This window comes from Cololabis saira, chromosome 15 (genome assembly GCF_033807715.1).
Source record: "Cololabis saira isolate AMF1-May2022 chromosome 15, fColSai1.1, whole genome shotgun sequence".
NCBI lineage: Eukaryota > Metazoa > Chordata > Actinopteri > Beloniformes > Belonidae > Cololabis > Cololabis saira.
In genome coordinates, this window is record NC_084601.1 from 7,457,528 (window position 1) to 7,481,475 (window position 23,948).

Below are 23,948 nucleotides of genomic sequence, written 5' to 3' on the forward strand. Positions count from 1 at the left end.
AATAAAATACAGGACACACGAATCAACAACAAAAATAATAATAAAATAAAATGTCATGAAATAAATAGAAAACAATAAAAAATAAAATAAACAGACATAAGAGGAACCCTAAATAAAAATAAAATAGAAATGGTTAGCAATATCATACTTCCCTATAATTAAATTTAATCAAATGAAATTAATCTTCCAAGGATGCCAAAGAATTAACAAGAGAAAGAATAGGTTCCCAAATATGAGAAAACTTATCAGAGCAACCCCTAATACCGTATTTAATTTTCTCTAAAATACGTCTACGAGCTACAAAAGAGGAAAAAGCAATTATATCGATCCTATTCTTATCATTTATTTTTCTTGCAGTCCACGTCCTTGCGAGTGTCCTGTCCCTTTAAGACTCAAGCTCCGCCCACTCCGGAAGTGCCACTTTTGTTTCCAAACCGTCTACTGTCATGCAGTATACATTTTAATATTTTACTATTATTGCCTATACATTTGATTTTTATCAATGCCATCTAAAAAAGTCGTATGTTAAATAAACTGAATTTTACATATATCTCAAAATACAGCCGTGTATTTCAAGAGTTAGGCTTTATATAATTTGGAGGATACGGCAACAAACCTGGCAACCCGGGCTGTCGTCTGTCGCGGGAAGATCCTAAACATCACAACGCTCTTCCGTAGTAGTAATGTGCTATGAAAATACATCTGTTTTCCCCGTTAGAAATATAAATTTCTTTCTTAAGACATAACATGTTATTGCTAACGCCATGGTTTTCTCAGCGCCTATAAGAAAATAAGATAAATAACGTCATGAGAAGTGTTTCCATTATCCTGTAACATGGATCGCTACAACGAGGTGAAACTTTTACTGAAAAATTGGGAGCAGGACTTTGTCAAACAGCATAAGACAAAACCTAACAAGGTAGGTGATTTAAATGTTATCACGTGGCACGAATATTGCCGTAAATATAACAAAAATGATGCTGTGAGTTCGTTTGTGTTGACGTATGTTTATACACCTAAAAAAAGATACTGTTGGTGTTTTCTGTCAATCTACTTTCAATTCAAAAAAGCTGAATAAAACTAAAAATAATTTCCAGGAGGACATTGATCAAGCTCCAGAGGAGACTAGGCGTGAGTACTGAACATGTTTTAATTTATGATCATGTATCAGGTATGCCCAGGACTCGAGTTGTTAAATAAAATCAGGGGGGATGGTGGATTTTATCATATGGGGACAGATAATTTGTGCTGATTAAAAATAATATAATATATTACAAATAATAGCAGTGACCAAAACCCCTGCAGAAATACTGCAGGAATGACATAGCAGCAGTTAAATGCAGCCTTCTGTAAGCTTTAAATATACACTGGGCTTACATCAAATACATCAAAACACAACAATAAAAAACAGTTTTCTGAACTTATCAATATGACTCTGTCCTTCACAGGATAAGTAAAATGGATCACTGCAAAAACTCAAAATCTTAAGAATATTTGTCTTATTTCTAGTTAAAATGTCTCATTTTAGTAAAAAAAAATCTCATTACACTTAAAACAAGACTCATCACTGGAAAAAAACAGCAATTTCCCCCTGTTTCAAGTAGATTTTCACTTAAAATAATTAGAAAAATCTGCCAGTGGAACAAGATTTTTTTGCTTGTAATAAGAAGAGAAATCTCGTCCCACTGGCAGATTTTTCTACTTCTTTCAAATGAAAATTTACTTGAAACAGGTGAAAATTGTCAAATAAGTTATTTTTCTGGTGTTATTTTTCTGGTGATGACTCTAAATGTTGAAATAGCAGTAAAACCACATTCATTGATGAAATGACATAAGGGATGGAAAGGAGGGATGGCAGGTTTACAGGGGGGGATGATTTTGACCGTTTTTATTTCAGGGGGGAAGCCTTTCCCCCTCAACTCCAGTACTGGGTATGCCTCAGTTTTAGTAAAATGAGTAAAAGTAAAATGACCTTGACTCTTGTTTCCAGAGCTCTATAAGGAGTACAGCAGGTTGAAACAAGCCAAAGGGAAAAGCAGCAGAGAAGCAGCAACCAGTGATCCTGGTTCTGCAACCAGTGATCATGGTCCTGCAACAAGTGATCCTGGTCCTGCAACAGTCCCAGCTGATTTTAAATCAACCCAGAAGGTCCTTGAATCAAAGGAGGTCTGTTACTGTGCATGCATGCTTTACATGACAACTTCTGTGCTGCTGCCCTCAAATGTTTATCATCCTCTGTTGCTGTTCCTTTCTCTGTTATTCATCAATCTGTTCTTTGTTTTTTTTTTCTACATTTACTCTTTTGTTTATTTAGGAGTCAGATTTTTGGGGGACTCATCTGAATCGCAAAGCAATGCCAATATCTTCTCCCACACTAAATTGCCAGGAAAGAGAGAATCTTAATGCTTCCTCCCAATACTATGGGCTTAAGCTTAAAAATAACCTGGCTACGCTGAGTAAGGTAGGACTCACTTCGTAAATACACCCAAGATCGGTCATAAAGTAAGGGTCTTGACCAACATTTACTGATAATTTATTTGATCTATTATTTGAAGGAAAGACCTACTTCACTGAAGAAATCGCACATCTCTGGTCGGGTACCTCTGAACTATTTAAAAGATGGACAAACTATATCAAAAAATAGTCCAAATTCCGGTGCAGCTGCAGAGACTTCAACCACTGGCCAAGCACCCGGCCTCTTCTCACCAGGGTAATGAAAAGGAAAACTCTTTCACAGGCCTTTGTCAGTGATATATAATATCATATAATTGATTTTATTTTTAATTTTTTTGGTAACTGCTATAACATAAACTTCACACAGATTGAAAAGTGATTTCTCCGAACAAAAAGTTTGTTATTAGAGGTTTAAAGGCTCGTGTAATCACTGCCTGTCCTTCCTGCAATCTTTTATTTCCTATGATGATCTAGAAAAGAAATAGTTTAAATTCCTCTCTCTCTGTTTTGCTCCGGCACTTCAGCTGCTCTCGTCTACAGCCTATTGGACATTTGGGGGATTTTCTTTTTGTATTTGTTTGAGTTTTTAAATGTTAATCAAGTGCTTACACATAGGGCTGTTCGATTTTGCCCAAAAATAAAATCTCGATTTTTTTCTCTCAAAATCCGATTTTCGATTACGATTATTTTGTGAATTCACAAAAGGCAAAGAAATGATTTCAAATATGCTGTTTTTTTATTGAACATTTGCCCCATTGGGCTTTAAGTGCAAACTTTGCTCTTATTAAATCTAATTAAACTCTGTAAAATAAGTTGAAAAAAAGTTTTAAAAAATATAATAAAATATAAAGTTTTATCTCTGGAAAAAAAAAAATCAGCAAATCAGCACTTGCAAACATACAGTAAGTTAGATTTCCAATTAAATAAAACAAGACATTTTCTAATTAACTAAACTGGGTCTTTGCATGCTAAATAATAATGCAACCCATGAAGGAGGTAGAGGTGTGTAATGTCACTCATTACATTTGCTATTCACATTTGCAAGTTTTTTGCAAGGAACACGAGCCGGTCTACGGCATCTGGCTTGAGGGATGCCCGGTGGCATGTTACAACGCCCCCTCCTACACTAAAGAGCCTCTCCGATGGGGCACTTGTCGCAGGTATTGAGAGGTATTTCCATCAATCATTAATATGGTATCAATCATTAATATGTGTGCAGACAAGGTTATAAAAAAAAAAAAAAAAAAAAAAAAAAAAAAAAAAAAAAAAAAAAAAAAAAAAAAAATGTAAAATCGATTTTACGATTTTCACGTTTTAACATCATTCTAATTACATAATCGCGATTACGATTTAAAATCGATTAATCGAACAGCCCTACTTACACATGTAAACAAGTCCCCTGTTGTCATAGTTACTCATCATACGAGATGCCAGGAGAGCAAGCAGAAACTTCTCAAACAGCACAACATCCCAAGTGCCAAATATAAAAATCTTAACAATGTGTTGTGTTGCATGCCCATTTAAATTCAGTAGTTTTGAGTACTTTGCAATGTCCATAATCATTGCTGGTATTCTCATTTGGCCACCTTTTATTTGAAATAATTGTCAGCATCATGTCAGTTAACCTGTAGACCAGATTCCTTTTGCATTATGTGCCATTTATTAATGCTGCCACTAGTTTTTTTTACTAAATTTTTTTATTTCTATAACAAAGTATATTTAATACCTAAAACAGTGATTATTTAATAACTTCTGGATCCTTATTTTTGTGTTTTTTTTTGTGTGTGTAGAAGAATGAAGGCATGCCAGAGGTCACTAACTTCAAAACCCGCTCCCCCAGAGGAGCCTGAAGACCAGTTTAAACCCTTTCAGGCGGAAACTCCAGATTCTGTCAGTTCTTTCAGTAGTAATGGTTATAAAAGCATTGATCAAGACAGTAGTTCTCATTTCAGTCCAACTAGGTTAACTTCAACCACACCTTCTTCCCTGCTGTCATCTCTATCTCCTAAATCTACCTTTGGAACATTGAATGAAGTTTCTGGAGCCAAAGAGAAGTTAAATGAAAACACAGGATCTTTAAGAGACCAAAAAGAGAATTTGGTCTCATTAGAACATCCAGATAGGAGTATTGACTCTGGGATTTCAGCTGGATTTAAAGGCGGTCCGCCGTTACTCAAAGAGGGATCGGTAGGACGGCCATCTCCTGCCAGAAGGTTGACTTTAGTCGACAAGAAGTGGCTTCAGAGGTGTCAGGTGTTTGGAGAATTGGAAGCTGAAGAAAAACCTGGAGCAGGTAACCATGACATAAAAATGGATAAAAGAATAGAAAAAGAAAGAGAGCCGGGAACGGGAGTGCAAACGGCAGGAAAAGAAGATGTAGAAGAAAAAGAATCTTTTGAAAGAGATGGAAAATTGTCAGTTGTCATAAGGGATAAATTAGTTGGAGAAAATGAATCGCAATCTGCTCAACAGTCCCTGGGAAAAGCCAAAGGAGGAGGGGAAGGAAAAGAGAAGAAGAAGAAGAAGAAGAAGATGGATGGGGAGGTGGAAAGAGCACCAGAATTGGTCGTTAGAGCAGATGATGACAATCAGAGTAGCCCCAAAACAAAAACTGTAAAGAAGAGGGCGAGGAAGAGGATGAGAGAGGGGGATGACATGGAGGATAACACTACTGAAGAAGGAATGGTAAAAAAGAAACGGAGGAATAGTAAAAAGAAAGAGGAGACCCCTATTGCAAACACAAACTCAACTACTGCAGGGAGAGCAAAGAAAAAGAGAAGCAAGAAAAAGGGAGAAGACGAAGAGGATGAAGATGCAAAAGAACCAGAAGTACCAAAAAAGGTAAGTGAACTCATGTCTCATATATGCTGTGTAAAATGCATCGTGTGCAGATTTTTGAAGTTACCGACATGTGTTTTAAGGCTCCAACGGAGAACTTGTTGGGAGAAATAGATGAAATAGAATTCAGAAGTAAAAGAAGATATCCCACACAGTCTGTCAAATCCAGGTAAGAACTGTGTACCTGAGCAGCAGAGCGCCATTTGAAGAACTGCAGCCTGTTTAACTGTTTTATTCTTTTAACAGTTCAGCAAAAAATGCAGAGGGGAACTTTGTGAAGATAAATCTGAAGAAGAAATCCCATGTCAAAGGTTATGCCCTGAGAGGGATGGCGCTACGCAAACAGGTACGTTTTCTGAACCGATGGAGTTTGCCATCATCTGAACGCACAATTAGTCACAAACACTGGCGTGTTTCATTGCTATTTCTTAGAAATTATTGTTCAGTCAAAACCAAAATGAAAATGGTAAAGCTGGATCGTCTTAAAGCTACTATGGATGTAAGTCACGAGAGGATTTAAGAGATACAGGAAAATTAGAATATTGTGATTTTCTGTAATGCAATTACAAAAATGTCATACATTCTGGATTCATTACAAATCAACTGAAATATTGCAAGCTTTTTATTATTTTAATATTGCTGATCATGGCTTACAGCTTAAGAAAACTCAAATATCCTATCTCAAAAAATTAGAATATTCTGGGAATCTTAATCTTAAACTGTAAGCCATAATCAGCAATATTAAAATAATAAAAGGCTTGCAATATTTCAGGTGATTTGTAATGAATCCAGAATGTATGACATTTTCGTTTTTTTTAATTGCATTACAGAAAATAAAGAACTTTATCACAATATTCTAATTTTCTGATACAGTCCTGTATAGTTATAAAATACACTCATTTGCAGCTTTATTTCTTTTAATATCTTAGAAAATGTTATTGTTTATTGATCATTTAGAATAATACAGATCATAAAATGATCAATAAACAATTAAAAAAAAGGTAATAATTCAAAACTGTTGTCAACATTCTGGTAAAAAAAAAAGGAAGTGAAAATTGAATTTATGATAAAATTAGATGCAGAGCAGTACAAATGTGAATGTGAATGTGTTTTATTTGTTGTTGTTGTGCGACTCAGATTTCACGTGCGTCTGTCTGTGTCTTCTAGATGCACATGCATAAGTTCCAGCTGAAAGGAGAGCGGTTTGGCGGTGGAGGTTACGGCCGCGGTCGGGGGGGTTGGGGGGGGCGGGGTGGCTTCAGGGGGGGGCTCAGTCGTCAAGGTGACAGCTGCTACAAATGTGGAGGGACCGGACACTGGGCCATCGACTGCAAGGGACCAGGTAGAACAGCACAAGGTTTTCTGCTCTATCTTAAACGGTATTCTCCTGAACACATTTAGACCAGGGGTCGGCAACCCAAAATGTTGAAAGAGCCATATTAGACCAAAAACACAAAATACAAATATGTCTGGAGCCTCAAAAAATGAAAAGTCTTGTATAAGCCTTAGAATGAAGGCAACACATGCTGCATGTATCTACACTGTATATTAGTTATAACTGGGGGAAGATTATTTTTTTCATTATGCACTTCGAGAAAAAAGTTGAAATGTTGAGAAAAAAGTCAAAATTTCGAGAAAAAAGTCGAAATGATGAGAAAAAAGTTGAAATGTTGAGAAAAAAGTCAAAAAATAAGGAAATAGTCGAAATGTCAAGATTAAAAAGGAAATGAAAAAGAAGAAGAAAAGAGAAAAAAGAAAAAAAAAAGAAGGAAAAAAAGGATAAAAAAGGTCAAACATTTTTGAAAAAGCTCCAGGAGCCACTAGAGCGGCGCTAAAGAGCCGCATGCGGCTCTAGAGCCGTGGGTTGCCGACCTCTGATTTAGACAATGCTCTAGAGATGTGGGGACCAAAAAGCTGTTTAATTCACAGATTGGGCAGGTCAGTTGCTTTTTCAGCTAAATTGTCTGAAAACATGAAAGCAAAATTAAAAATCAGATTCCTTTTGTACGTATATGGTATTAAATAGTTTTACTGCAGCTGTCGTAGGAGCAAAAATAGATGGGTGTAGGTCATGTGATCTTACTTCCCCTCCCCTGATCCCTGCAGCTCCTCCACCTCCCGGTCCCGACGACAAGTTTGCTGAAGAGGAACCATTTGAACTTCCCACCTTGGAGGAGGTTGCCCGGGCAACGGGAACGCTGCAACCTCAGTCACTAGGTACACTCGTTTAACTCCCAACCTGCTTCATCAACAAGTTTGTTCATGACAACATTGTTTATTATATATAACATGTGGTTATGGTATGCATATGTATGTATTCTCTATAGATGATAGTATTTCATCGATATTCTGGAATGTTCTGGACTTTTTTTCTTCTTGTTTTCACTGCATAGGAAAAAAAAACAAATGAAATTTATGTCTAGATCACCCAATGGGTTTGTATTACTTTTGTAATTTTTTCCTATAATATTATAACTACTTGTATGCACTATCTCTGACCTGGGCCTTTTTAAATCAAGGCTTAAAACCTATTTATTTAGAATGGCTTTTAATACCCAGTAGTGTGGTGACACTTTTTACTCTTTTTCTTTTATTCTACTTATTTTTTAGTCTGTCTTATGATTGTACGTTGTATTTCTGTATGTTTTATTCTGTAAAGCACTTTGGCTCACTTAGAGGTGGCTGTAAAGGGCTATATAAATAAAGTACATTTACATTTACTTGTATTTGGTAGACTGTAGGTGTGAAGATGGTTCATAAATACTTCACTTTCATATTTTCATGTGCTGTAGTAAAAATGGGGCTTAGAGAAATCTATTTCTTTCCCTCCACTTTTCAGGGTTTAGACAATGTAGCTTTCAATGGGAGACTAGATCCAGCGGGACCAAAGGAGGTTAAGTAGAGACGATGCAGCTACTGTAAATCCCTCCAAGGGCTAGGATGCTTGGGATGAAAGGATCAATCAAAGAGGATGATGTTCCAGTTTCTTAATTAATACGTACAAAGTGATCCTTGCTCGTCTAGTTGGAGGGGTTTAAGACGGAGTGTGAAGGAAGGGGGAACTGTGGAAGCAGGGGTGTAGGGTAAAATACTATCATTGGACTTTTTAGCACCTCTTTCAACATCCCTTTTAATGACTTACTATCCATGAAATTGTCAAAGTTGCATGTAAATGAGATTTTTTTCTTTCTGCTTGACTTAATTTGTGTATGTTTCAGTGGCATATCCCAGTGTTAAAGAGGAACAGCACCAGCTGGAGAAGGGAGCGGACAGCAACAAAGACGATGAGACGTTGCTGAACGTGATTCGTCCCGACTACGAGCGTCCTGCTGCTCCACCGCCCATGGAGCCTCTTTATCCTCTCACAGATACTGGGAAGGTCCAGGGTAAACACTGTCAACCTTTGTCAAGTATTTAAGTGGTAAATCTTCTAAATAAAAGTAGATTTAGGGCCAATCCCAATCCCCCCCCTACTTTCTACCACTAGCCCTAAAAATGAAGCCACAGGGTTAGGGCCCTTGTAATCTTCCCTAGGGATTGGGACACCACTTGCTACGTCACTGCGTGGTTTACGTTCAGGTACGTAAGCGACTGCGTAGTTACGTTTGCACATACGTCACACCATATCAGGAAGCCGAGAGCTAGAAGCTGTTTTAATTTCAGCTGTAGCGCTGTTAATATGCCACTTTATTAAGTTTTAATATTTTTCAGGCGTAAAAGCGCAGAGCTTTTGCGTTGGTGTAACGCGGAACCATAAATCAGCCTTTATTCTGGCGAAATCTGAAAAAACGTATTATTATGATTATGATGATTATGTACATTCATATTCATGAATATTATGAAAGTAAAATAGATATTTCTCGCAAGAAATGTAATCAAAACGCATTTTAATACAGAAACTAACTCAAAATATTGATTTTATTCACTAGAAATTTGAAATGTCCGCCATGTTTTTTTGTTTGATTCAGTCTGCAAATGATAAAGCATTCTGGGAAATTTTTCTGCCCCTCCGTCGCAATGTCAGCATCTGAAATCCCTCGCTCTGAAGGGCTAGATTGATACTCACTAGCCCTCGTTATGTCCACTACCCCTAGATGCAAAGAGAAATTGGGACACCACTACCCTCACGGGAACGCGCAAAATTTAGGGGTAGTGCTGAAAAGTAGGATTAGGGGGGGAGATTGGGACTGGCCCTTACATTTCCCTTGCAATTTACTCTGTTGTGCATCTTCCCGTATGTTCAGACGCCCCTGATGAAGTCCATGCTGCTCTAAAAGACCTCGGCTATCAGTCGTTCAGACCGGGGCAGGAGGAGGCCATCATGAGGATCCTGTCAGGTGCACACATTTGTGTAAAACATATGTACCTGCAAACATCTGAACATAATGTATTTACAGAGCATTTCCAATTTAATCTCTTTATTTTTAGGTCTCTCTACCCTCGTCGTGCTGTCGACTGGAATGGGTAAATCATTGTGTTATCAGCTCCCAGCTTATCTGTACGCTCAGCGATCAAAATCCATCACTTTGGTCATTTCCCCTCTCGTTTCTCTGATGGACGACCAGGTAAACCCTCAGCTTCTGGTACATGCATGAAAAGCTAATACATTTGTGAATGAAATTAATTGAGTCTGTGTGATTTGTGCACACAGCTTTCTGGTGTGCCAGCTAAACTGAAGGCGGCTTGTATTCACTCCAACATGACAATGAAACAGAGAGAAGCTGCAATCGAAAAGGTAACGCACCCAGACATGGAGGTCGCTGAGGTTTTATTGATGACATGGCAGATTCACACTTAAAGCAGCCCTTTTATGTTTGTCAGTAGCAGTTATGTGTTAAGGCTGGATTATGGTTCTGCTTTACACCAATGCAGAGCCTACGCCGTTGCCGTGATGCCGTTGTGAATCCTCCGGACTTCTCTGTCACTCCATTTCTCCGTGGTGCAAAACCCCCCGCGAGCGCTAGGGGGGTGCAATCTTTTCCTGAATGGTTTATCCGACTTTTCTGGTCACAGTGAATCAAAGAGATAAGGATAACTATTGTGCAAAAAAACAAAACAAAATAAATCACACACACACGAAGAAAAGAGCGCTGAAAGTTCACGACCGCTTCACGAACCGGAAACAGGAAATGTGTTGCTACCAAGCAAACCAATCACAGCCCTCTCGGTCTGCGTTGGTCTGCGACCTCTTGACGTGTAGTTACAATTTGTGGGAGGTGCCCGTCAGGCACGGCGTGGCGTGGGGTGTGGGGTGTGCGACGCGGCGCAACCTGCAGCGTAGGCTCGGCGTCGATTTGTTGCAGAACCATAATCCAGCCTTTACTATGTGATCTATTAGTTGTATTGGTTCATCAACAAGTTCCAAAAAGTGATTCATGATGTGAGAAAATGAAAGCATTAGTTTGGGCAGATGACTTAATCATTTGTTGCAGATTCAGTATCAAATGAGCATAAATAATATTGGATTGGATTGGATTCAACTTTAATAATCCCCAAAGGGGAAACTTCATTGCCACCATGGCCACAACAATACAACATAAGACAATCAACAATACACATTAACAATATCTCCACCTAGGGACAGCAGTGGATCAATACAACAGCAAAATAACCAAAAAATGACCCCCCAAAAAAGGGAAATAAAAAAAAATGCATAAAAGAATACAAATCCATTTAAAAGTGCAATATGCAGGACAAGTATAGCAGCAAGTTAAAGTTATGACAGCCTAAAGAGTGGCTTAGTATAGCAGCAAGACATGACATCAGCAGTCCAAATTAAAAAGTCTGGTTGCTGCAGGAACAAAGGACTTCCTAAGTCTCTCTGTGGAGCATCTGGGCAAAAGAAGCTTCTACTTCTGCCACTTCTCGCAAAAAAGCTGAACAGGGGATGATCATCTTTGGACAGGATAGCTCTGAGCTCTGAATATCAGTCCTGCTGTAAGATTTTAAAACCAAAAAGAGTAATAAACTTTACTGATGTGATTTAGTAATATGCTGTGTGTTCTCCTCCTGCTGTTTTTATTTCCAGGTGAAGGCTGGCCTGGCGTGTGTGCTGCTCCTCTCTCCGGAGGCTCTGGTGGGTGGAGGCGGCTCCAGCGCGGGGTGTCTGCCCTCGGCCCAGGAGCTGCCGCCGGTCGCCTTCGCTTGTATTGACGAAGCTCACTGCGTGTCAGAGTGGTCACACAACTTCAGACCCTGCTACCTGAGGCTCTGTAAGGTGGGTGGATGAGGGGATGGACGCCTGGACTGACACCCAGCTGTCTTCAACTTGTCCATTCCTGAATTAGGGAACAGTGCATGGACATTAAAATCATAAGGCCTGGGCAAAATGATGACCTCCTGAATTTAACGGAGCAAAAAGATCGGAGGCAACGAGCTTAATTGATTAATATGTTTCAATTGGCATCAAGTGCAGCTGCAGTCAGTAGTTCCTCTTCTTTCTGTGGAGCAGATGTTGCTCTGTTTCAGGTTATTGTCTGTTGTCAGTAATTGAAACAACCGAGGAGATTGCTAAACTAAAATTGGGTTCAACATGTTAAAACCTGTTGGGATTTCAATGAGCCATCATCATCTTTGAGGAAAACACAAAGCCACGGATGCTCATGAGCAGAGAAATAAATACCTAGCAAATTAAATAAAATGAACGGAAGTCATAACAGTGTTTGGTGGTGAAAACAAGAACATTTCCATGCCCAAAACCCAAGCTATTGGAAGTATGTGGCCTTGAGAAACTCAAATTAATTGGGGGAAAAAAGGTTGTCAGGGAACATAAAGACTGGACTTTGGAGAGGAACAAAATAATCATGTGGTCTCACAAGCCCCATCTCTACCCTGCTTTAAAGGGATGGCAAGGTACAAAGAACCCGTCATGCCTAATCCCTACTGTGCAAGTCTGTGAGGGTCGCGTTACGACAAAAACTGGATAAACTGATTTTTCATTCAGTAGATGGCATATTCCAAATTAACAGAGCCGGATTCAGATTTTGAAGAAGGTTTCACAGACCAAACGTATATTGGCCGCCACATGGTACAGACCGTAACCCCAGTGAGAGTCGACCATCACCAATAGAATATTTTGGAGAAATCTGAACAGATTAAAGATTGTCCAAAATATAAGTTTGACTTTTTTTTTCCCCTTTGGGGCTATATAGTATAATTAAAGAAGATATATGAGTTTGGCAGTTGTATTGAATTTACAGAGTGAAGAGAACTGCAGTAAACATTCTGATGTATCTCACCCAATATTTATATACAGGACTGTCTCAGAAAAATTAGAATATTGTGATAAAGTCCTTTATTTTCTGTAATGCAATAATGTCATACATTCTGGATTCATTACAAATCAACTGAAATATTGCAAGCCTTTTATTATTTTAATATTGCTGATCATGGCTTACAGCTTAAGAAAACTCAAATATCCTATCTCAAAAAATAGAATATTCTGTGAATCTTAATCTTAAACTGTAAACCATAATCAGCAATATTAAAATAATAAAAGGCTTGCAATATTTTAGTTGATTTGTAATGAATCCAGAATGTATGACATTTGTTTTTTTTTAATTGCATTACAGAAAATAAAGAACTTTATCACAATATTCTAATTTTCTGAGACAGTCCTGTATTTTAAAAATAAGGTTAATTGACAAGAACTGTTTTTTTGTGTGCAAACATCTGCTGCCAAAGGTCTTCCAAAGACTGAGTTAAAATGCAGTTTACAGGGTTAACAGAAATGTTATACATTATTGTTCATTGTTGTTTTTGGTGTAAAATCATATGAAAATCTCTTTTTTTCCGGCAGCCCAAACCACACACTAATTCGAGAGAAATTTTGAAATGTAGCTATAGTAACATCAGCAACCACAAATTGAAACTTGTCCGTAGGTTCTGCGGGAGCGTCTGGGGGTGCAGTGCCTGCTGGGACTCACAGCTACAGCCACTCTGTCCACGGCCATGGACATCGCTCAGCATCTGGACATCACTGATGAGGACGGGATTGCAGTGAGATCTGCAGCCGTGCCTCCAAACCTCAATCTGTCTGTGTCCACGGACAAAGAAAAGGATCAGGTATCACCAGTTTCATGCAGGTTGGTCATGTGTCTTGTCTTGCGATAATAATGATGATGCAATTCTTTTATTTTCCCCTACGTCTGTCTCACATGTGTATATTCCAAGGCTTTAGTTTCCCTGTTGAAAGGTGATCGTTTTGGTTGTCTGGACTCCATCATCATCTACTGCACCAGACGGGAACAGACTGGCCGCGTGGCGGCGCTGCTGAGGACCTGCCTGCAGGGAGTGCTGCTGAAAGAAAACAAGCAAGCAGGGGCCAGCAGTCAGATGCAGAGCAACCCTGTGGCACAGAAAAAGAAGGAGTTGGGTTAGTGTTTTTCAATTCATATTTATTTCGAGCAATACAACATAACATAAGTGACCTGCGTGCAACAGAAAATTAAACAAATACCTTTTATCAGGTGCAGGTTCAAAATACAAATTAATTCGTTAACACTCGAAAGGGAGTGGGAAGAAGAAAACGTATTTAATCCCACCCCTGTTTCTCATTAACAAATTTTTTTTTTCCAACAATATATTTATTTATTTCAAAACATAAAAGTACATACACACTGTATAACCCATGGGACTCAAAACATGTGCCCCAAACTGTGCAGAACCCATGCCCTCAATTCACAACCAAATCGTGACAACAAAACAACAAATAATACAAATAATAAATATGAATACCTAACGAAAGACAGGAATTCAATACGTAATGAAATAATTATACATTGCTGGAGTAAGTGAAATATATAACAATAGAATAGTTAATAAAATCAAATAAAAAAAAAAAAAAAAAAGGAAAGGGAAATGGGGAGAGTAGAAACAAAACCAATCATACATTTCTCATACAAGTTTGCACTGCACATAAAATTGACAACAATCACTCAACACAAGACTGTAAACCTTTTTGAAGCTACAGAGGGCTACTTATGGATCATCCCCATGTGTTTCCACCAAACCAGACAAGTCTTTATTGGAAAGAAAGTTTTTAAATGGGCCCCAGATGAAAGAAAGACTGCTTACCCCTGATTGTAAACGTGATCTTTTCTAAGGGCACTTACCTATTCATCGATTTCATGTGACGTCACACAGTACTCGCAGCGCCATCTTGAGGACCGACTTTCAGCATGCCGCCTATCTGTTGTGCCGTGGGATGCGACAATAATAAGTCTAAAAAAACGGGATTGACCTTTTATCAGTGCTTTAAGTGGGCCGTGGGATATTGTGATGTTTAAATGTTCTTTTATTTTCTTCCTTTCACTCGTGTTGAAAGCCGGTTGAAAGCGCTGTAGGAAACAGTCACGATGAGGAACGGCTGATCCAGTTAGTTGAAATGAGAAGTTATCTCTATGATTCCTCCTCATTTCACCACAAAAACCACAATAAAGTGGCAGAAATAAATAATATCCTATTTTTATATAGGTCCCAGAACATCGGACGGGAGGGAGAGAAAAGGTCCTGTAAGTGGGGGGGAAAACAAAACAATTAATAACTGCGTGTGGTGACGCAATCAAACAGCGAACAGCGTGGAATGAGCGGCGTGTTCGTGGTGTTAAATGCAGCAAACATGTCAGCATGTCAGATCATTACTGAGATGTGGGGAAAAAGCAGAGGACACGAGAAATGATCCAGGCTGAGTTGGATTTGGGAGAGCCGCTTGGTGATGGAGACGTCACGGGACGCACCGCGCAGGAGATCGGGAGCGCAAGATGAACATTTGCATTAATAATATAATAAATCATATTTTATATTTTATGTTTTAATAAAGTTTTATGGTGACATGATGATATGCTTTTACTTTCTAGAGTAGTAACGTTACTGAAAAAGTGAACTGCCTTCTTACTTTTCATTACATAAACGTAACCTGTGCAGGCAATTCAATGCTTATGCTATTCATCACCAGACTGTCACTTACCTTTCCTGTTACCACCAACATTTTTTTGGCCTCCGAGTCCACATGATGAAGTTTGGCATCTTTAACCCATCATGATGTGAAGTAGCGGTAAGCTTTGGTACTTTAAAAGCTTTGAGAGCTTTGCCGGTGTATGGAGAAGGATTGTGGACCAGGTAGATATATATGTCCGCAAACGACAAATCTGGAAGGTTTTTGGCAGATTGGAGTGGAGTCAGTAATTGATTAAATATTAGATACGGATCGAAACCTAAAGTGTCAATTTTCTGTAGATACCGTTGCTGTTCTTCGGGAGTTAAGTGAGTTATTAGGTGAGACGTCATATTGGCTGCGCGACGGAAAGGTCCTCGGTCGGTCCTCAAGATGGCGCTGACAACAAAAAATGTCACGTGACTGAAATCCATGAATTCTTGGTCTATCCACCTCTTTCCAAGCTAATGCAATGACTCTCTTGGCCAACAGCAAGCCTATATCTGAAAATAGTTGGTGTTTCTTTCTTATGTTACAATTAGCTGGGTAAATACCCAATAGGAATAATTTTGGCTCTAAATGCAAATGTATCTCTAATATTTCCTCAACTCATTAACAACTTAACAGATTTTTTTAAGGCTTCCTCCTGTCTCAACATTTAAACCAAAACAATGAACAAAAGACCTATATCAAATTATAATAGAAATTATTTTACAGTTCACCTCACCTAAATTTACACGCACTATGGTTGTGAAATGCAGATGCATTTCACAACCATAGTGCGTGCAAATCCAGGAACAATCTATACTGTCACCACGGGTGACAGTTAACCGTTAACTTATATTTATAATACACCGTTGACTTATATTTATAATAAATACCAGCAATGGTAAGGACAATAATACCAATATGGTAACAACAGTACCAGAAGGTAATGGATAATACATACTTACTAAATGAGGAACAACAATTACACAAACATTTCAAGACCGAAGTTGATTTAACATCGTGTTACCACCCACTCTCTTTATAATTTGACCAGACCATGTGTTTATATAGAAATTTAAATCTGTGGATATTTTGGCTTTGCTTGTGTTGGATATCCAGACTTTTCCAAAGTCTCTTTTTATTTTTCTTTAAAACAAAAAACAGTTACTTTACTCTCTTTAACTTAACCTTTTTCTAACATCTTTTCCCTTTTATATTCAGCACGGAAGAAGATTCGTAAGCCGCTGAAGTGGCAGGCCGAGTCGTACCACGCTGGCCTGTCGGGGTCGGAGCGCCGACGCGTCCAGAACAACTTCATGTGTGGAGAGCTGAGGATCGTGGTGGCCACCGTGGCGTTCGGCATGGGTCTGGATAAATCTGATGTTCGCGGTATCATCCACTACAACATGCCAAAGGTAGGAAGTGGACTCATTTATCTTAACTACCTTATTTTTATATTAAATTTAAAACCACGATTAGATATTTTGATTTGAATGGAGGAAGATTGTAAGGCGGTTAACACAGGAAAATCACCACAGGCCATCAATATATTTAATAGAGGCGTTTAATGTGATGTTCCATCTTAATCTCAATAAATAGACTTCCAATTAAAATTTACCATGACGCACATTTTTTTCCAGAGCTTTGAGAACTACGTTCAAGAAATTGGGAGGGCAGGGAGAGATGGAGATCCGGCTCACTGCCACCTCTTCCTTGACCCTCAGGTGAGACTTTCCTGCCAATAATGAGAAGTTTATGTGTTTATATGTGTGTTTTTCCTGCAGTGACTTTATTTTAGTGGAGTTGATACTAAATAAAGCTTTGAACACATGATTGAGAGGATAATATTTCAACACTTTAATAGTGTTCATAATAATATCCTTCACATATTTAGGCACACATTTTTTTTTAATATGTAGTTTGTGACTATGCCATTACTAGCTCCTGGACAGGCTTGGGGGGTTGTCCAAGCAGCTTACATGGACTTTGTCGATTTTGGAGAAGACATTTGACCCTTGGTGTCCCTCAGGGTACTTAGTTGGTGTTACTGTTGGAGCAGGGGAGCTGGTTCTGTTGTTATGGGATGTTCAGTTTATTACAGTCGGAGCAAATGTTTGGTCTGCATTGGTGTTGCTAAGTCGTCTGTTCATAACATTTATGGACATAATTTCTAGGTGTGGCCAAGGGGCGGAGGAGATTTAGTTAGGTGGTCTCAAGATTCCATATTCTGCTTTTTGTAGATGATGTCGTCCTCTTGACGCTATTGAGCCACGATCTGTGGCTCTTTCTGCAGTTTGTGAAAGAGAATCAGCTCCTTGAAATCTGAGATCGTGGTTCTCAGTTGGAAAAGGGAGGAATCCCCTGTTCAGGTTGGGAGTGAGATGCTGGCCCAAGTGGAGCAGCTAAAGTATCCTGTGATCTTGTTCATGGGTGAACGAAGAATGGAGCGGGAGGTTGACGGGGAGATCGGTGCAGCGTCTGCAGTAATGTGGACTCTGTATCGGTCTGTTTTGGTGAAGATGGTACTGAAGAAAAAGCTAAGGCTCTCAGTCTGTGGTTGGAATAAGATGCTGGATACAAACAGCCAAAAACAGTTTTGTCTGCAAAATGGCTGGAATCTCCCTCATAGACAGGAAATGGAAAGTTTAGTTTTTTGGGAGGAACTCCCAAGTACAGTTGCTGCTCCACCACATAATGAAGACCCAGGCCACGTTTACACATAGCCGGGTATTTACAAAAAACGGATATTTCCCCATCTACGTTTTGAAAAATACCATCATTTACACGAACCCGCATAAATACACTGTTAAGGTGCTATGAGCAGCCAAACCTACAGGGGGCAGTGTAACGAGAAGCATAAAGTCATGTTAGCCAATCAGAATCCTGGAAAAAAACATCAACAAATGACACGAGTAACTTCCAGTTACTTCCAAGATGAACGAGAGTCTTTCGTTTGGAGTGACAAAGAAGTGGAGTTACTTTTAAGTGTGACTTTAGAATATAAAACAGGTAAAATACAAGAAAATATTGACGGTGGCAAAACAAATTGTAAGCACAGGTAGCACACATGACGCTGGTGACGTTTCTGTGGCAAAATGTGACGTTCTGAAGCCTAAATGTCCGTTTCTCTCCGTTTACAAGCAAACGTGAAAACTGAGTTTTTGCAAATCTGCACTTTGGCCGGAGTTTTCAGAAACGATCGTTTTTGGTGACTTTGAGCTTCGTTTTGGTGTAAACGAACGGCCAAAACGCATGAAAACACCACCGTTTTTGCTACGTGTAAACGGGGCCCCAGGTAAGGTGAAACACACATCTAATTAAGATGCATCCTAGACGTCTTCCTGGAGTAGTCTTTTAGGCATATCCAACTGAGAGGAGGCCTGAGACGGACTCAGGACATGCTAGAGAAGACATGTTGTTCAGGTTGGCTTGGGACGGTCTTGGTATCCACCTGGAAGGGTTGAACGATCTCGGAGAGTCTAGGTGTCTGTGCTTAAGGCCCTGACACACCAAGCCGACTGTCGGCCGTCGGGCCGTTGATGAGCGTCGGTGCTCGTCTGTCGGCCTAGTTTCCCCGGGTCGCCCGCACTTCGCCACAGGTCGGCCGCCCATCGGCAGCTTTTCAGCCGATTCGGCATCGGCCGTCGGCCAAACGGCTCACTCTGTGATTGGCTGTTCAGGTAGCGAATCAGTGCACGAGAAGAGAAACCCCTTGAGCCTGTCGCTGTTGTATCCATGATTTCACCCATGTAGTACGGTTTCTTCTTATTTTTCGCCTCCGCCTCCTCTTTTCTTCTTCCACAAGCTGAAGGCCGAGGGCTGACAACGCCAGTGCCGATTCTTTATTCTTACGCATTGTGGTAGCGAGAGTGGTGTGGAAATGTGGTGTGAATATGAAGCCTATTTGTTTTGTTTACGGCTTCCCCGAGCTTCCGGTTTTCCCTTGTTTTTGAGTGAATACAGACTACCGCTGCCTGCTGGTATGGAGGGGAATTACCTATCACGCATGCGCAGAACATACGTTCTAGTTCCAGTTGGCCGTTGGGTGTCGTCTTTGCGGTGTGTTCAAGTGCTTCTTTTTGAGCCCGACACAGGCGACGCGATGCGACACAGCAGTCGGCCAACAGCGGGTGACGTCGGGTTGGTGTGTCCTCGGCTTTACCCCTCGTTCACACTGAAAGAGTCACGGGCGTCTCGACGCCAGCATCTCGCCGCTTGGTGCATTCACACACAAAGCGTCAGTGCCTGCAGCGGGGCGGGGGTGGGCGGGGTTTCAAGCTGCGCTGCAGAACTGAAGGGAACAGTGGGAACAGCCTACACATATAGCGTACACATCTTAATTTTCATATTTCACCATAGATCACACTTTGGGACGCCTTCTTTATATTTTAGCGTTATTTCCGCGTAGATAAGAGTGAGTTTGATGCTCCTTAACAAGTTTGGTCCTGGATCAACATCAACCCAGCGAGCACTTGCTCCCGGTGGCTGATTTATGGTTCCGCGTCACACCAACGCAGAACCGACGGTGTAGGGTTCGCGGCGACGCACACCGCACCGCGTCCCTACGCCGAAGGCTACGCCGTCGATTTAACGCAGAACCATAATTCAGGCGAAGCTGCAGTCTGTCTGCGCTGATACTGACACACCGGGTTGGAGCGGATTTGGTCATGATGTTTAAACTGTGTTTTGTGATTAATAAGCACAGGTTTTAATTATTTTTCGTTGGATCAATTGGCGCTTTTGCATTAGTACTTCAGCTCGGCTCAGCTCAGCTTTCGCACTAGGGCTGAGACGGGTAGAGCCGCTCCAAGTCGATACTTTTTTCTGTAACCATTTCAGCCAGGTTCTTTGCGGGCTGAGCAGGGACTATTTCTGAGGTCACCACCCTCCACGCCTCTGATTGGTTGGGGGGTCGGGCCGTCAAACGTTTGAATCAGGAAGCGGGAGTCAGCGCGAGGTGATTTTATTATAAAGCGCAAAACGTCTGTTTCATGATCCAACTCTGAGGAGCAGATGTTCATAAACCTGGTGGCTGTCGAGAAAAAATTAAAAAAGCGATGTAGACGGGCTGTTTTACTCTCAGCCGCTCCCGGCTCCAGCTGATTTCTCATCAGCGCCGACATGAACAAAGGTGCTGCGCAATCGAGTACGTCACAGCAGCTTCACCCCACCCCCCCCACTTCTCCCCTGGCAGTGCTAAAACACACGTGTGGAGCCGTGTAAAGCCGCGCCGAGCCGAGTCGGGCCAAGTAAGTCCTAGTGCAAAAGCGGCAAATGTAGCAAATAAAATCGTTGACCATCCAGCTCCTCAACCATCAGTTACTGTTTCACGTGATCAGTTCAGGTAAAACGGCAGTCAAACCAGCAAAAATGTAATTTTGCTGAATGAAATATATTAATTCCTGATAAAATAAGTTTGTAAGTGCACAGCTCTGCTCCTGTACGCATGTGAATCAGTGTACGTTTGTGTCTACATGAAAGTACAATCTGCATTGAGAGTTCTCGCTTCGGGAATCCCGGTGTGTGATTGGACGACGCCTCGGCGTCGCTGCTGCTCATTTGCATAAAGTTCAGATTTTTCAACTTTTAAATTGACGCGCCGCTCCCACCGGTCCCGCCGCCCCCGCCGCCTCTCGACGCCCGTTTTTCTTTTTTTTTTTTTTTTTTTCTTTACCTTGTCTGCACACATATTATTGATTGATACCATGACGGTAGAAACCAAAAGTGTATATATGTGCATTATTACTATATTTAATATATATACATATATATACGCACACATGCGTACACATACATAAATATACACATACAAACCCAGTGTTGTGTTTTTTTTTTTTTTTTTTTTTTTTTTTTTTTTTTTTTTTGGAGGGGGGGGGGGGGGGGGTGACGACATCCACTGCCAATCCAGGAAGCAGGAACACACGGAAACACACGTCAAGCACTGGAAATCTGCAAAAAAAAAAAACCCACAAACAAAGCACGAAACCGGCACGGAGCCAACCAAAACAATAACAGCAATCGACCTAAATCTTGAGATCTGATCGCAGTCTGAGCTAAGCTATCGCTACCGCTACCTAAACCCAAAAACTAGAGAGCCGGCATGCAGGTGAACAAGCCTGTGTGTGTGTGTGTGTGTGTGTGTGTGTGTGTGTGTGTGTGTGTGTGTGTGTGTGTGTGTGTGTGTGTGTGTGTGTGTGTGTGTGTGTGTGTGTGTGTGTGTGTGTGTGTGTGTGTGTGTGTGTGTGTGTGTGTGTGTGTGTGTGTGTGTGTGTGTGTGTGTGTAAACCAAACAAAGCTCCACCTGAAGTGTATCTATAGTGGGGGAGGGGGGGAGCAACCCCGCCACCCGCGAGACCAGAGGCCGACACGGAAGAGCCCGGAACCCAGGCCACCGGCAACCCCACAGAGGGGAGAAGTAGGAGGGAGGCAACCCACCGCCTGCGAGGCCCCCCCCCCGGCGGCGGCCGAAGGGGCCCGCGGGCGGGGCCCCCACGGCGCGGGAAGAAGCAGCCAGGGATCCCGCGGCGGCGGACCGCGACCCAGACAATCCCCGGCCACCCGGTCCGGGCCGGACACGCGGCCAGGAGGCCCTCATCCTTCAGGCCAACGACCCCCACCCGGCAGGGGGCCAGCCTGCCCGGAGAGACAGAGCCGCCCCGGCCGCCAACGCGGGCAGGCGCACCCGTCCCCCACGAAAGTGGCCCTCCAAGACCAGAGGGGCGCCCCGCCGCAGAGGCAGCGGGGGGGACCGGAGACGGGCCCGGAGAGAGGGAACCCCCCAACAAGGCGACACCCGCGCAGGCCCGACAACGGAGGGCCCCAGACCCAGGCATCCCATTCATTCATCCATTCACCTATCCGATACCTATACTAATAATAATATAATATACTATACATAATAATAATACTACTAATAATAATAATAATACTAATAATAATAATAATAATAATAATAACCATCTTTGTATAATATAATATTCATAAATTATTAAGTTTTGATGTCCTGCCAATGGAGGCTCAGATCCTCCATGGCAGGACCCTTCCATACCGCATTCTCACCGACACAGACATACAATCACGCACCGTTTCCCCCTCCCCGGGGGGGTCCAGCACCGCCAGAAGGCACCCCAGGCTGCACGGCGGGCCCCGCCAGGCCCGGGTAACCCGACCCACCCGTCCCAGGCCGGTGAGGGAACGCGGGTGATGTGGGACCCCCTCCCGCCCCTGGTGTTGAGTGCGTGTGATTAATGCCATAAAAACAGGGAGGGGGGAGGGCCAAGTATCGATTGACACCGACCCCCCCCCCCTCCCGAACTACGTGTCCTTGTCAAATGTATTTATTAAGTGTTGAATGTGCAGTGTCTATTTTGCTGTTAAAACCGTGAGGCGGGGAGTGCCGGGCCACGCGGGACGGTGCCCCCCACGACCCGGACCCCCCGCCCTTCGCCTATGTACGTATGAATCGTGTAGGGGGGGGGAAAGAGGGGGAGCGGAGGCCGAAGCCAGGAAGCAGGACCAGCAAAGCCGGCCCTGATAAGACACCCGCGTCCCCCCACCGGCCATCCAGTAGACGGGGGGCGGCCCTCCGGGCCGGGCCAAGGCCCCACCGTACCTCCACGGGCGCCCCCGGCGCCGCCGGAGCCCCCAGATGGAGGGGGAAACGGTCCAACATCCTCCCATTCATACTGACAACATAAGACATAGATACCTGGGAATGGTGCCACCCCGCCGTCGCGCCCGCCCGTGCACCCCCCGATCAGGGGAGGCCCGCTCCCCGGACCCGGCCCCACCCCCCCCCGAGGCCACCCCGGCGGACACCCCAAGGGTCACGGAGTCCCCACATCCGCAGGGGCACTTGGCCCCCGCCCAGCGACGGAGGACCAAGGCAGCAATGCCCCCCCAGCGCAGACAGCCACCCCCCACCCAGGCAGGGTCGGGCCCTCCGGGTGGGACCCCCACGTCCACGGCCCAGCCCCCCCCGGGAGGCCCGGAGACGCCCAAGCCACAGCCCCCCCGCCCGAGCCCTCCCCAGCCACCCCTTTGAGTGTCTCCCAGGTGACCTAATATACATACCGTGGGGCACACTGGGATTCTGTGGTTGATCCATGTGGATAAATCCTCACAAATCTCCTTCCAGAACCTCTGTACCGGTGTACAGAACCATAAAGCATGCATATAATTATCTGGGGTGTTCTCTGTGCACTGTGAACAGATACTAGAGGTGACAAAGCCCATCTGGAACATCCTTTGTCCAGTATAATGTATTCTATGAAGAACTTTGTACTGTATACGTTGTAGGTTTGGGTTTTTAGTCATAGTAAAAGTATTTAAGCATATTTGTGACCAAGAAAACTGGTCAGTATTCAGAGAGAGATCCGCCTCCCATTTGGAGATCGGGAGAGAGACTGAATCGTCCAGTTTAGACACTAACCTGTAGAGTTTTGATAACAACTTTAAAGTGCTTAGATTCAATAAATCTATTATCTTAGCGGGAAGTTGTAAATCTAATTGGCTAATTTTGTATGTTTTATTTATTATTGCCTTAAGTTGTTGATACTCTAAAAATGTATTCCTGCTAACTCCGTATTGAACAATAAGTGTATTGAAAGGTACAAACTGTCCTCCTACAATTACGTGCTGTAAGTACCGTATTCCTTGATCCCTCCATTGAACGAAGTTAACCATCTTTTTATCATTTTTCACGATGTCTGGGTTGTTCCATATGGGTGTACGG

At 42.2% G+C, this 23,948-nt stretch overlaps 1 protein-coding gene across 1 annotated transcript in view; it reads left to right on the top strand.

The window, feature by feature from the left end:
- The first annotated feature begins 649 nt into the window (after positions 1–649).
- The window catches only part of recql4 (RecQ helicase-like 4), a 35,494-nt gene continuing 12,195 nt past the window's right edge, over positions 650–23,948 (top strand). The window contains exons 1-19 of the mRNA XM_061742374.1: positions 650–919; positions 1,098–1,131; positions 1,991–2,166; positions 2,315–2,461; positions 2,556–2,710; positions 4,245–5,295; positions 5,376–5,461; positions 5,539–5,638; positions 6,460–6,634; positions 7,399–7,509; positions 8,511–8,678; positions 9,537–9,629; positions 9,721–9,857; positions 9,944–10,027; positions 11,321–11,509; positions 13,174–13,356; positions 13,465–13,666; positions 16,436–16,629; positions 16,855–16,938. Of these exons, the coding sequence (XP_061598358.1) occupies positions 836–919; positions 1,098–1,131; positions 1,991–2,166; positions 2,315–2,461; positions 2,556–2,710; positions 4,245–5,295; positions 5,376–5,461; positions 5,539–5,638; positions 6,460–6,634; positions 7,399–7,509; positions 8,511–8,678; positions 9,537–9,629; positions 9,721–9,857; positions 9,944–10,027; positions 11,321–11,509; positions 13,174–13,356; positions 13,465–13,666; positions 16,436–16,629; positions 16,855–16,938 (3,453 nt within the window). The 5' untranslated portion in view covers positions 650–835. The remainder of the gene's footprint in view (positions 920–1,097; positions 1,132–1,990; positions 2,167–2,314; positions 2,462–2,555; positions 2,711–4,244; positions 5,296–5,375; positions 5,462–5,538; positions 5,639–6,459; positions 6,635–7,398; positions 7,510–8,510; positions 8,679–9,536; positions 9,630–9,720; positions 9,858–9,943; positions 10,028–11,320; positions 11,510–13,173; positions 13,357–13,464; positions 13,667–16,435; positions 16,630–16,854; positions 16,939–23,948) is intronic.